Raw genomic sequence first — 13,860 nt, 5'->3', positions numbered from 1 at the left:
GAACAAGAAATTCTAGCTTAATTCTGTGCGCTCCTACCTGCAAAACTTCACAAATAATATGATTTCTGCAATGAAGCAAGCATTCACCGAAATAAGTGCATAAAAAAGAGTAAATAAATAAAATAGGAAAGGGAAAACTTTGCCAGAACATCTATGGTAATTAATAAACATGAGGAATGCAAGACCAAGCTCTTGGCAATTTCATGGTTGCTGAGGGAAAACTTTGTGCAAGAAATTGATAAAACGTTTTGCGTACAATTTGGGCTCAACAATAGAAATCGACTGAGGGTCAAATTTTAATGATTTGCATGCATGCTCAACTTTCTTTTTCACTTTGTATTCCTGTAGTATATCAATTACGCCCATGTAGAGAACAACATCATAAACCTCGAAAAGTTCAATCTCTGCAGAATCAACCTCGTCCTGCATAAGCTTGTGGCTAGCCTGCGCTGGCATGTTCACTCCGAGCTGCACCCGCAACCTAATCATATGGCAGTTGATCAACAGTTACCTTAACTACTGTTTGATATGTAAGTGAATGTAGCAACTCACAGCATCTGGAAACGTCATAAACTAAGCACAGCTGGAATTTTCATGTTGAGATCGCTAGAATATAAATTTACAGGAGTTTAAATAGATCTACGAGGGCTTCCTTGGATTCATTCCTAGGGGTTGGGGACCATATCAAAGAAAGATGATACCGGTGATTTGAAAGACAAGCCAAACTGGTCAAGGTTTAAGAAAAAAATGAAACAAGTCAGAGGAAGAATGTGGGTTTGAGAAAGGGAGGAAGGAGGAACCATATGCAGAGTTAAATGGTGAAACCAAATATCAGCAGTATAACTTCAGAATCAGAGTATTCAAATACTGTTTGGCATGAACTGATAGAAATAAAAAGGGGGGATGCTCAACAAAAATATGTTTTATGAGCATAAATCATCAGTCCAACCTCATTCTTTTGCTGAAAATGACTTCAAATTTCAGCTTGATTTTCAAGTTAATTATTTATATATGGTGTGATAATATCTAACACTGGGATTTCCCAGCCAAATATGTTTGGGAAATTCTCAGAGGATTTTGCTTATGTTGGTGCTGGTTATATTAGATTCTATATGGATATTGACTTATAGGATCCCCTTCATAATACCAGGCACGTTCGGCCAGGTGGTATTAGCAATTGTCACCCTTAGCATCAGAAAACCTCCTTCTAGTGGCATTAAAAAGTTGTAATAAGAAAAGGTACCTTCCAGTGCCAGGCAGCAAGAGATCCACCTCCTTCTCACCAAGAGAATTTGCTTTCAATGTATCTCCTCTGCTGTGAGGTCCTGGTGCAGTGCTCACTGAGCTAGGTTCATGGGTTACTAGGAGAAGGCCTTTCGGAGGAATCACGAGCGGCCCTTGTGAGTTTATACCTGGTGGATGCAAAATGAGGTGCCATATACTGAATAAACATGACCACATGCGCAGACACTGTAAGAAAGAAGATAGGTGACATTCCTCCTAACTAGAATATGCATAGTTTGTTGCCACAGTGATGTTGGTATGAAATTGTTGTTAATCGATTTCAAATCTTGAAACTACCAGATAGCCCTAATCTAATTTAAAATGATATAAAGGATACACACCAAGACTACATGAATTGTTTAACTGGAACTGATATATTTATCTGATAGAGCATTTTTAAAAGGCATACCCAAATTCACCATCCCTAAAGACACCGCTAAAAGTTCACTTTCCAATCCATGTAGAGGAGTCAACAAGAGGATGAAGGCCTGGCTAACCAGGGTAACCCTCGTGAAATTTCTCACTTGCGGACCTATTATCCCAGTCTGAACACTCATGCTTGCTTTTCCAAACTAACTGCCATCAGCTTGATTTACTGGAAGCATTTTTGCCACCACTAATCAAAGCAGCTTAACTGCAAAATATAACCCAGCAAGTTTTGAGCCATGTCACCCCTCGAAAAGTATAACCTCAAAACTTTAACAATATCCACTCCTCTCTGAATGAGTTTCAGTGTAAGAACCAAAGCATAAACTTAAGAATTCATGTCAAGATCATTTTTCTCATCCTCACTTTCTAGATATTGCAGATCCCTAAACCATCTTGCATAAACTTTGTTGGAGTCTCCCAATACTTTCCACAACATATGCTGCAGATGACTCCGTTTTTTACTTTATTATGGTGAAACTGTACAGTTAAAGTTATCGTGAATTCAGAAATATATCTAGCAAAGGAGATCTGATACTCACTGCACAATTTAACTCTTAAATGAACCATTAGAAACTACTGAAAAAATCGAGAGGTGATTAGAACTTAAAATTCAGTTAGGTACCTAATTAAAAAAAGATGTTTGTGTTGGGAGGATACCTACCATCAGAAGTAGCCAAAGTAGCATGATTCGGCATTGTAGCAGGAGGTTCTAAGATGGCTCTCAACTGTTCAGGTGCTCTAAAATGTATTCCCAATAGAAGACTATAATCAATTATCTGTTGAGATTCTAAAAAACTGCAGTCCAAAGAGAGTTGCCTGCACAGGAGGAAAATATTTCTACGAACAATTAGAAGGTAGGAGACTTGATCAGACAATCAATAACTACTAAAGAATGATATTCTTATGGATTCTTTCTGAAAGAGATACAACCTGTAGTACAAACAAACATTTTCTGAAGAGAACTAATATTCACACATAATCACCGAACTTCATGATGAGAATGCCACAAAAAATCAATACATGAAGAAGCATACTTCTTCCATTTTTATCTCAATCTAAATATTGTGTTGGGGAATATCCTTCCACCTAGGTTGCAGTTGGGATCATGCTGTTCCCCATATTTGATGCTTTGTCTGGGTACACTACAAAATCCTACAGTAAACAAATCAATGTCGAGAAAGGCAACAACAGAAAGCAGTGTTGTGGATGCTTGACTCTGAACATCTATCTTTGAAGGCAAGAAATGCTTTTCAATGACTTCCAGTGATATTTGTAGCAATTATGTCATTAACTAGGAGACACAAGGACATCTTTGTGTCTGATAAAAAAAGTGTGCCATAATGTAATGGAGTTTAATGTCCAAATAGTGTAGATTCGACAACACTTTCTGACCTTGAATTATGCAGCTCAAATATTTCAAAATCTACACATGAAAGATGGCGAGAATAATAAAGATTTTAAGTTTTTTTTTCCCGCAAACATTCTTTATGTTACCCAATCTTATTTTTCCAGTAACTTGTTTTTGTCTTTTTTAAGAAAAAATTTTAAAGAAAAAATTAGTTCTGCAGGTGAAAGGACAAAAAAAAAAGCAAAAGCAAATGATTGCACTGTATTGAACAACCAATGGAAAAGGAAAGCAAATTTAACAACGAAGAGTTCACATAGTGCAACATCTTAACCCAAAGGTAGAGATAAGAATACAAATGATATCTTGGACAGTTGTGTTAGTAAACAAAAAGCCACTGATTAATTAACAAAACAACTTCATCAATTGAGTAGTTACTAAACCTCGGCCACTACAGGATATTGTAATCTTATTCTACGCATGCAACAGAGCATAAACTAGATCCTTTGATATCTGCCATTGGGTGTGATACCATTAGACTGTTACAGGTTGCATATGGATAATAGAAAATCAAAAGAACTTACTTGAAAAGAGATTCGCGCAACAACTTATCCATATGAAACTCGTATGCTAGATCAAGATCTTTTAATGTGGTATTTTCTCCAACCTTGTCTTTATCTGTGTATCTCCCTTGAGTTGACCCCTTCAGGTCATAGCGACCATGAATTCTTAATTCTGTGCAAAACATATTTCCCATGACTACAAAGCGTACCTATAAAGAATAGGAAACCCAAAATCCTCACTAAACACAAGTGACATGAATGGAAGAAAGTAATATATGGGCGTATGAAAGCTGCAGATACCTTTTTCCCACCTCTCAATGTTATTCGGTGGACCCCAAAAATTTTTGTGATGAGAGTATTTTCATGCTTCCCTACATGTATGTAATATTTTGGAAGCATCTTAAGAAGGGTCTGCACAGACGAAGAAGAACATACAGTCATTTACAATGCTATGTTGATTAAGAGAAAATTACAATTTGCCATTTCAGAAAAACACCTAGAGAGTACATTCGGATAGGACCTCTATTTTGATAACCGCCAGTGTCCTAGTATTTTATAGTTTAGGATTCTGAGATCCTTTAGAACCAAACCTGACTTTGCAAGCAAAACTTTCAACATGATTAAATTAGCCTAGTGAAGTACTTTGGATGAAATGGTTAAAGTGCAACTCCCTGTGTCAATTAAGCATTTTTTTTCTCCAAGATATTTACATTGCAACTATTGGTAAGTGGACCACTTTTTAAAGAGAATAGAATCATACTTTCTACGTGAGCCTTTAGTTTTGTTCAGATATATCTGCAAAATGTATCCCATTTTTATATGCAATGTTTTGTCATAAAGCAAGTTTCAATGTTTTGTCAAAGTTTTTATCTATACACAAAGATAAGTCTATGAAATATACACAACCGACCTCTTCGAGCTTGATATTGAGGCTAATAAACAAGCAATTTATCATGAAGATAAAAATTTTGATTAGCATTGTTCACCACCAAGTACCTTATGTAACTAAAATAATAGCTTAGGGTGCACACTAAATTGTTTTCAAAATAGAAGTCCTAAGAAGAAGTTGTTACGCAGTCAATCAACTACCTATAAAGAATGCAATAGTGACATGTACATGTATAAGAAGTGAATAGACCCTACATGATGATGTATGAATCCATCCATGTCCTATGCCTTTACAAGCCTGGTCTACAGGAAAGTTGGCAAGTCTACCTAACAATTTCTCCCTCGCAAGTAATTATAGACAAACAATAGTTTCCTCATATTCAGGTTGGAGGAAATTTTCTCATGTCCATTGGTGTCTTGATATTACTCTTCCATGTGTTGACAATATTAATTGTGCTTTGAATTTTTATTTTTTATTTTTTTACTATCTTCTCTTCCGCACAAATCTTGCTCTCTTTTCTTTAATTCTGTTTAGAAGAATATGGGTTTGCAAGAAATTTTTAAGGCAAAATTAATATTGCTAGCACATGGCAACCTAAGCATCCTAATATTATGACACCTTTGGGCAAGAGGAAGTTCTTCCAATCCAGATAAGCGGAAATTACTGTCCATTAGAGACACGCCTCAAGGCTTTTATTATCTGCTACCTTTTGCTTTAAATAAATTTAAGAAACTCATTGGAAACACACACTAGACTAACCCATAGCAAATAACTCAATAAAATATCAAAGAACACACACATAAACCTAACCCAGTGATAAATGCACAATATGAAACTTTAGGTCAATACAAATGCAACACTTGCAATGATGAACTCGACTAGACAAAGACCCTTTATCATTAATTATTCGGATAATTGTTTTTCAAGATTTTTCATGCAGTATCCCTTTTGTTCTCCCCTTAAATCATAACATCTGAAAACAAAACCATATATAACTCTCTAATGGTGAAACTATTGATAGTAAAACATAAACATACTAACAAAGCTTTCCTATCTTCTTTTCTAGCTTACATCGCTGTTATTTGCACAAATGCATTTATTTACTAGTGGAGTCCATTTTGAACTTGTTGCTAATCCATGTGAAACTGGACTCTACTCTCCAATAGAAGAAAGCACGTGGTGAGAAGCAGCAACAGTCATGTGCACCTCATCCTCTGAAAAACCTCACATCTAATTGGATCAGAGCCATATGAATTATCCAGTACTACTAATATATGAATCAAAACCATGAAAGCATCTCCAGAGCCATCATTCATTTTCCTCTCTACTTCTATTATGCCGACACAAAGAGAAGATACCCTCTTCAGGCCCTAAATAACTACAAGCAACTCCATGCAGTTGGGTTTCTTTGACAAATGGACTTCTAACTAAGATGGTCATAACATTCTCTTCACCATCTGCACAAAGACCTCTCATTCCAATTTAAAAAGACTATAAAGGCAAAAACCTCAAGAACCAAACTTCATCAAAGTAAATATCAAACAAAGTCGATAGCCAACCTCCACATTTCATCTTCCAACCCCAAGAAAGATATTTAAAAAAAATTAAGTTTAAGAATCATGTTGAAATGAGTGGCATCTACGCAAGAAAAATCTTTAAGCATGATTGTGAATAAAATCTCAAAATCTAACTGGATATTTCATGCTTTTTTCCATATTTTAAACCCTTTTAAAGCATGATTTATGACATCTATCTAGCAGGAGGATTTTCCTTCAAAGGCACGGCAAATACCAGTGACAATTGCTTGAAAGTTGCTGCAGAATCAAATAGGATTTGTTTGGCATCTCCATTTCCTAGGTGGGTTTCAATGTGAACAATCAATTTAAAACCTCAACTATAAAGGATCTACAGATCCATTATGAAATAAAAAATTTAAAAGGAAACAAAAAAAAAAAGCAAAAATAGACGCGTACACATATTCAATCCTACTAAAATAATAGCAATAAGATACCTAAGGCCATGTCATGAAACAGTATAGTTTCATGAATTTTAGATTTAAATACACAAGTTGCCAAAGAAACACTGGGAATTTTGAGTATGCTAAGAATCAGGTTATAGTCAGTATGAATGTTTATCTGGATTCAAACCTTGAGTTCGAACTTTTTTAATGTCTTAATCACAAATCTATCATCATGTGAAAGAAAGAAGATACTGCCGCTTTTTCCAGAGGAAGGAAGCTCCGTTAGACCATCATCACCACAGATGGACATCATGTACTCAGCTGCATCGAGCTTAAACATCTCCCTTAAATTCCTGAAATAACAATCCCACAAAAATTGAGATGTCTAACATATGTAAAAGTATTGAATATCAAGCTCTCTTCTTCACATTCAAGCTTACATTAATATATATGTGAAGATTATAATTTCATGTTTGATAAAAAGTTTAAAATGGAAATCTTCTGGGCGGTTATTTTAATTTACCTTGACAGACCTACTCATACAAGTTTAAACATGCGCTACAATAACCATCATAGAGAAAATATGATCGAAAAAACTGCAATTAGCAAAAAGAAGAGAAACCTTCTCGACATAAAGGCTTCAATAAGTAGTAGACAGAATCATACTGAGAGAAGATCAAATGCTGATGTCCGCATTTGAGAGTAAAGTAAGCGGGAAAGTGAAATAACAAGGAAATTATTGCATTCCATGCAACCACTCCCTTGCATAACAGTTTCTGATACATAGGAGTGTTAATTTCATGCTAGAAGTCCCAAACTCTTATAGTCTCCCTTAAAATAAATGTCACATAGGAAAAAAGTCCTTGTTTTAGGTTTTAGAATGCCTGGAGACCAGCAATCCACCATAAGCAACAAATAGTCATAAATATCTTGGCAACCCGTGGCAAAGTCGATATTTGTTTAGTTTAATAGGGTGATCAGAATTAAAAAAAGAAAAGGAAAACAAAGAATCCTCAACCAGTGAATACCAACACATCCAAGCTGAAACCTGTTCAAGCCTTGTGCTTCATTGAAAAGGGCATTCACCTGCCTATGAGAATAGAACAGTGCTGAAAGTTATAAGATCTCTCCAAATTTACACACTTCTCATTCAAAACACAACACAACACTCATCAAATATGATCAATAGCCTCAAAGGCCTAATGGCAGGTGACTCCCAGCAAAATTCTAGGAGGCCTGACAAGACCTAGGTTTTATGTTCCTACAGGCATTGACATAATATATCTGCTTGAAAATGCAAACAGAAGACCATGAGAAAAAAATCACAGCATCCACTTCTTTCTAATAATCAGAGAAGCAACCTATTTGAATTCAGCCATAGCTTTCTGCTCTATTAAGAGCTACTTTTGTTTTTAATGACAGTTATATGATATCATTTCAGCTGGGAAAAAACAGAACACATAATCTCCCCAGTTTACAGCTGGAAGTCACTTGGGATAGATTAAAAATCTACAGCACTATTCTCATTTTTCAAATATTTAAGGTGTGCTGCTTGTAATGTCTCTTTTCGTGAGTTAAGCAAACATCTGACAATAAATACCTGAAGACCATAGGGCAGTAGTCTTTCCAATAGAAATCAATAGAATAGTGTGGAGGTGTAAACTGGGAACCCTTTCTGGGGAAATACATCCTTATTCTAGCTCGATCTCCAAAATCAGAATCTCGAGCTCCACGCATAGGCACTGGTGTAATCTTGCCAACAGTGTACCTGTGAACTTAAGATCAGATATTTTGCAAGTGTGCTAATGTACAAGAATATGTTAATGAAATAAAATAAACTTGCACATGCCTAAACGAGCTATTAACCTGGTGAAAAACCGAAATATTAAAATACCAATTGGGTCCACTTAAACTAGGATGATCAACTTCCTACGGGTGCAAACTTATAGCATAAGATGGAATAAAAGAAAAAATAATAGATGTCTGATTCCTCCTTAGACATGATAGCATGCATGCACACACCAAGTAACTTAGATTTTAATAGTTGAAGATGCTCTCAAAGAGATCATACCAAAAATAACTTCACATATGGTCCATCTCAAAAAAAAAACAACATAACAAAACAAAGAGAAAGAAAAAGAAAACTCCACATGTTGTCGAACATGTTATGATATTGGCAGCCAAATCAACATTTTCTACAAGCTAACAAGTATAAGGATTTTTTAATTAATACTAAGAGTTTTATATGGTACAAACCCATATGGTTGTAGCCTTGCTTGGGTAGTGTGATCAGTTGGGATCAAATGCTCAGATATTCCAAACCCCAATAGCCTATCAGATTTTGCTAGTTTTCAGTAGCACATATGAGACTAAAGATAAGGTACAGTACAATAAGCATTATCATGCATGCAGCAGCACATTACTGATGAAAGTGTTGATACAATCAGTTCTAGTCCAGTTCGACAAAAGGGCTTAAAGATTGGTATTGTAACCAAACAATGATGGAATTGTGAACACCAATAACACTTTCATAAGGACTACTATTTGGAAAAGAAAAGATGAACAATTTGAAAGCAGAAAACATACACTAAAAACAAACAAGAATAAGGGGAAAAACGGATAAAGCAGGAAAGGTAGACTTCAATGTCTATCCATTTACCTTATACCAAGTTGCAAACTAAGCATTAGATAATAGCTCCAATGGCCTTGGAAAATGTCCACATATGACTTCCTTTTTGTTTCTTTCACGTGAAATTTGTTTCTCTGTTTAGTTTTGCGGGATGGTTCGGTATTTTTAACTTTCTCGTTTTTCAAAACTCCCTGCATGTATTCCCTCTCATAAACTACTGTACAGTTATCCTGCACACCACTTTGACCCTCATCAGAGGTTTGGGACAACATACATGATGGTTCACGGCATATAAATTCACTGCCAGGGTTACAACGGCTCGAATTTTCATCTAGTGAGACAGTTCCTTGTGAGAATCGGCCAGAATCTCTGAAGATTCCATTGATTGACATTCTCTCAGATAGACTGCGCATGTCATTTGGTATAAGAACCCTGGTTTTCTCTGAATTTAAAGATGAACTATGAGACAACAAATTTCTTCCACTTTCATAACAGCCTAAGGAGCTGCACCACCTCCTTAGAGATGGATGCTTGGTTCCAGCTGGGTAAAATGTCCCTTTTCCATCCTTAAGTCCCATACTCCACATTCCAAAGTAGTATCCCCCGTCTGCAAACCTATAAACTCCAGATCCATGTCTAAGACCATTTATCCAAAAGCCATCAAAAAGATCACCGTTTTCCCATTTCATAACCCCCCTGCCACATATTTTTCCACCTTTCCAATTCCCTATGTATGTATTTCCACTATTCCAAGAGTACCTACCACAGCCTTCACGCATCCCTTCCTTCCAAGAACCCTCATAAACATCTAAATTAGAATACTGTTTCCTTCCAAGCCCATGCCGTACATTCATTCTCCAGGCCCCTCTGTATTCGGACCCATCATGTCCTATCAAGGTGCCGATTCCATGAAGGTAACCGCCAGAGAAATCACCTTCATATTTTCCTCCTGAAGACCAAACTATCTGTCCTTTCCCAGTCATTTTACCTTCTTCCCAGTCACCCTTGTAGACTGTTCCATCACACCATATATATTTACCCTTGCCATGAGGAAGTGTTGCCTTGAAAATACCAATATAGACTTCTCCATTTGATAAGGCCTTCTTGTCAATACTAGGACATGATAGTAAAAGTCAGGAAATTTTCATCATCATCGTAATTATTGAGGGTGACATTATGATTTTTTGTATGTGCAAAACGATATTCTTAGCTGTAAAGAAAAGGAGGAAGAAGAAGGTTATGGTTCAACAAATGGAAGATTTGGTAACAAGATTAGTACCTTTCACTGTCTTCAATATCTAATAAGTGACGAAGGAGCACCATTTGCTATTTTGGTTCTGAAAATAAGATGCAGTTTATCATATTTAAATGATGGGACCACAAGATTCCTCCACTTCAAGCATTTCATATTATCTCAATATTAAAATTAATCATCTAAATTCATCCATTGGTTTACCACGATGAATTGAAACTAAACAAGAAATTATCACATAGAAAAAAACATTTTTGCTATCCCAGAAAAGGTTGATGACCCCATCATCATTAAGGTGAATGGACACAAAATGCCAGGAAAAAAAAAAGCCATAATCTTTCAAAACATCATGCATTAGGTTTACCACAATGAATTGAAACTAAACATGAATTATTATAGAAAAAAAAATTCTTGCTATCCCACAAAAGGTTAATGAACCTACTCAATTCCAAAATCATCATCGAGGTAATTGAACACAAAAGGCCAGCAAAAAAGAAAAAGCCGTAATCTTTCAGAGCATCAAAAGAAAAAAGAGCGAGGAAAATCATAAGAAAATGGAAATAACCAAATTACACAAGCACACAGAGAGAGAAACAGGCACTAAAAGAAATCATAAAGTCACCTGAACCATACAAGAAAATCAATCCAAGCATCGTCCAAGCATTTAAGCAACACGATGATGAATCTCTCTCTTTCTCTCTAAAAAACAAAACCCAGAACTTTTTAGCTCGAAGGAGCAAAACATACAAAAAAAGGTTGTATCTTGTCCTGTCGAGCCTCCAGATCCTCTGCTGCTGCTACAACGGACACTTCACCTCTTTTATCTCTCTAAAAACATTAACTTCTTTCTTTGTTTGCTTCTTTCTTCAACTATTAAAAAATGCGTCTTTCTTGCTTTCCTTTCCTTTCCTTTTCAAGTGTTCCGTTGTGTTGTGGTGTCAGTTGTCTGTCAATTGCCCAGGCATCAAGTTCCCTCCTTTTCCTTACGCCTACTTTCACTTTCTCTTTCATTCTTTTTTTCTTTTTTTGGACAAACCTGAAAACAAGTCCCATCTGTAAAGTTAATATCAATTAAGGGCCTGTTTGTTTGTATAGCCAAACACATGCTAAATCTTCAGTTTTTTTTTATCTTGACTGAGTCCTCAATAGTAAATAAATTTTCAGTCGAATCCTTGCTAGATTAAATTAATTGGAATAGTTAAATTTAGTCCATAATAAATTTATAAATTTACTAAAATCTTTCACGTCATGTTACATTAAAACATAAAAGCTTTGTGTTTTCTTATATAATTAGACACTATTTGAGAACGCGATGCAAATCACGTTTCATAAAAATTTTAAAAAAATTGTTAAAAATTAATTTTTTTATAAGTTTTTGATCGTTTTGACATGTTGATCTCAAAAATAATTTTTTAAAAAAAATATATTATTTTGTTGCATTTCAACACGAAAAATACTTTCAAAAACAACCGCAACTACACTCTCAAACAGTCACAGGTCTATTGTATAAGCTCTTAAAGAATTCTTTGATTTTGTATGGAGAAAATTTAAGGATGCGTTTGATTGAGAATTCATTGAGGACCTAATTGAGATAAAAACATAAATTGGAAACTTAATTGATATTGTCCTCAAGAGTTGGGGACTTTTGTTAGGTTTGCCCTTATACGTTCACCCCTCCACCTCCCTTCTGAAAAGACAAAGGAGAAAGGGAGAGGTTGGGAGCATAAGCATCCATCCATCCACTCGCGAGAATATTGCCACGTGTCAGACACATTAGTGGGACCTACGTGTGTTTGTCAAACAGACGCCTTGGGTCCCCCTTACAGATTTCATGGGTCCCAGTCGGCTACGGTGTTGGTGAATGGATGATGGAGCAGGTGGAAATAGGGTGTACATGAGCTGTACCTGATTTTCTTTCTTTTTTTATGAGTATTGTATTATTAATTTATTTATATAAATAATAAATAAGTGTATTTTAAAATTGTTAAAAGAAGTGCTGAAAAAGAAAGGCATAAATCGCATAGCTCACAACTCTTACATGTCAAATTCTTCTGTCTTTTATCTTTTATGTTCTTAAGTTTGGTCCACTGCTGTAAAACTCAATTTATGTTTTTCATAGGTTAACAGGCGTTTGAAATTTCCCACGTTTCAAAAAGTTTTTAGAATTTTTTAAAAAAAATTATTTTTTTATATTTTTAAATTATTTTGGCATAGTAATATTAAAAAATTTTCAAAAAAAATAAAAAATATATATATTATTTTAATATATTTTAAAGTAAAAGGCATTTTAGAAAACAATTACTACGTATTCTCAAACATCTTTTAAATTATTATTTTTTAATTTGAATTGATTTAAATCCGGGTTGGTTAAGTCACAAGTTAACTTATTTGGCTTGTCGAATCTACATTTGGTAAGGTGGGTTTTTTTTAGAGGTAAGTATTTTCGGTTCGATCCGGTTCTGGATCAAAATAAATAACCAAATCAAAATTATTTTTTTTCAAATTTTTGAACCGAACCGAAAACCAATTTCGGTTCGGTTCGGGTTTTTTCCCTTCCAACCCAATCTGTTCAATTCACTATCTTGAAAATCTATAAAATGATGTTGTTTCTGTACGTGCCAAAACAGGGGTTTGCTTTTAGCAGCCCAAACCTTGTCAAGAATATGTACACAACTTTCTCCCTAAAAAGTATGAAATCTAGGGATTGATTCTAGCTTCAAGACGAAGCAGAAGAAGTAGCTGCTACTGCTTCGTGGGCTTCTTCTTTTTTCTGAGTTTGCGTGAAAGGTAACTCGAGAGAAGAAAGAACTAGAATAGAGTATGACGGAACAAAACTAGTAGCTTTGAGCTTTCAACGACTGGGAGAAGGAAAACGAAATCACGATTTGGCGATCCGTAGTCGAGGAGAAAATCACATGTTTGATTGAGTACGCTAACAATCCATTTTGACCTCTTATTCTAGCTTCCGAGGGGCACGCATGCAATAAGGGGGGCTGAGAAGGTTTGTTGTCTACTTCGCGAGCCCACTACCCCGTTCTAAAGTTTTCCTCTATGTCGGTGCAGTGAGACAGGGAGATCGTATCTAAAAAACTGATTTTCCTCCCCTCTTCGGTTGAAGTAGAAGCGGATGAAAGCCTGGTTAGAGTGAATAGAAAAGGTGGATTGTTAAACTCAGTGCCCGCTCTCCCTTCTATTTCAGCAGTTGCTTGTGCTTGTGCCTGTATCTTGCTAGTTAAGATCAGAGAAGGAGAGATGCAGAGAGCAAAGCAAATAGAGGGGCGATGACTGGTTTTGTATTTAAGGAATGCGAAAAAACATTATATTTATACTTTTTTTTAAGTGTTGGTTTTGTTGAACTAGTTTGGTTCAATTAGTTTTAAACTTTTAAAACCGAACCGAAGTGAAATTTTTTCATTAATTTTTAATGAATTAATTTAGTTTTTTTTGTTCATTTCTCTCAATTTAATTGGTTTTTTTCCTCACCCTGTTTGTTTTTCTTGAAAAATTTT

General features: G+C 35.4%; 1 protein-coding gene across 4 annotated transcripts; it reads right to left on the bottom strand.

The window, feature by feature from the left end:
• Positions 1-92: 92 nt before the first annotated feature.
• LOC133701825 (phosphatidylinositol 4-phosphate 5-kinase 7-like) lies at positions 93-11,336 on the bottom strand. Of its 4 annotated transcripts, none has more exons than XM_062125940.1 (10): positions 10,974-11,336; positions 10,379-10,436; positions 9,130-10,212; positions 8,071-8,238; positions 6,658-6,823; positions 3,933-4,032; positions 3,643-3,793; positions 2,375-2,550; positions 1,244-1,412; positions 93-481 (listed from the first exon to the last, which is right to left on the bottom strand). In XM_062125940.1, the coding sequence occupies exons 2-10, from the start codon at positions 10,420-10,422 to the stop codon at positions 202-204; spliced, it is 2,337 nt and encodes a 778-aa protein (XP_061981924.1). In that variant the 5' UTR covers positions 10,423-10,436; positions 10,974-11,336; the 3' UTR covers positions 93-201. The 4 variants fall into 4 exon arrangements, with proteins under 4 accessions (XP_061981924.1, XP_061981920.1, XP_061981921.1 ...); XM_062125936.1 differs by having other exon boundaries at positions 3,643-3,830; positions 3,922-4,032; positions 10,974-11,333; XM_062125937.1 differs by having other exon boundaries at positions 3,643-3,830; positions 3,922-4,032; positions 10,985-11,333.
• Positions 11,337-13,860: the final 2,524 nt, after the last annotated feature.

The sequence above is a fragment of the Populus nigra genome, chromosome 8, assembly GCF_951802175.1.
Source record: "Populus nigra chromosome 8, ddPopNigr1.1, whole genome shotgun sequence".
Lineage (NCBI taxonomy): Eukaryota > Viridiplantae > Streptophyta > Magnoliopsida > Malpighiales > Salicaceae > Populus > Populus nigra.
The sequence above is the reverse complement of the archived record's forward strand: the minus strand, read 5'-3'. Positions and strand labels throughout refer to the sequence as shown.

What these genes read in the sequence shown, in the direction of transcription:
- LOC133701825 (XM_062125936.1), bottom strand. Translation starts at nt 10,422, where the DNA reads ATGGTGCTCCTTCGTCACTTATTAGATATTGAAGACAGTGAAAG. An exon ending in GATATTGAAGACAGTGAAAG is followed by an intron (nt 10,213 to 10,378) that starts GTACTAATCTTG and finishes ATCATGTCCTAG; the next exon opens with TATTGACAAGAAGGCCTTAT. An exon ending in TTGCTGCCTGGCACTGGAAG is followed by an intron (nt 482 to 1,243) that starts GTACCTTTTCTT and finishes CCATATGATTAG; the next exon opens with GTTGCGGGTGCAGCTCGGAG.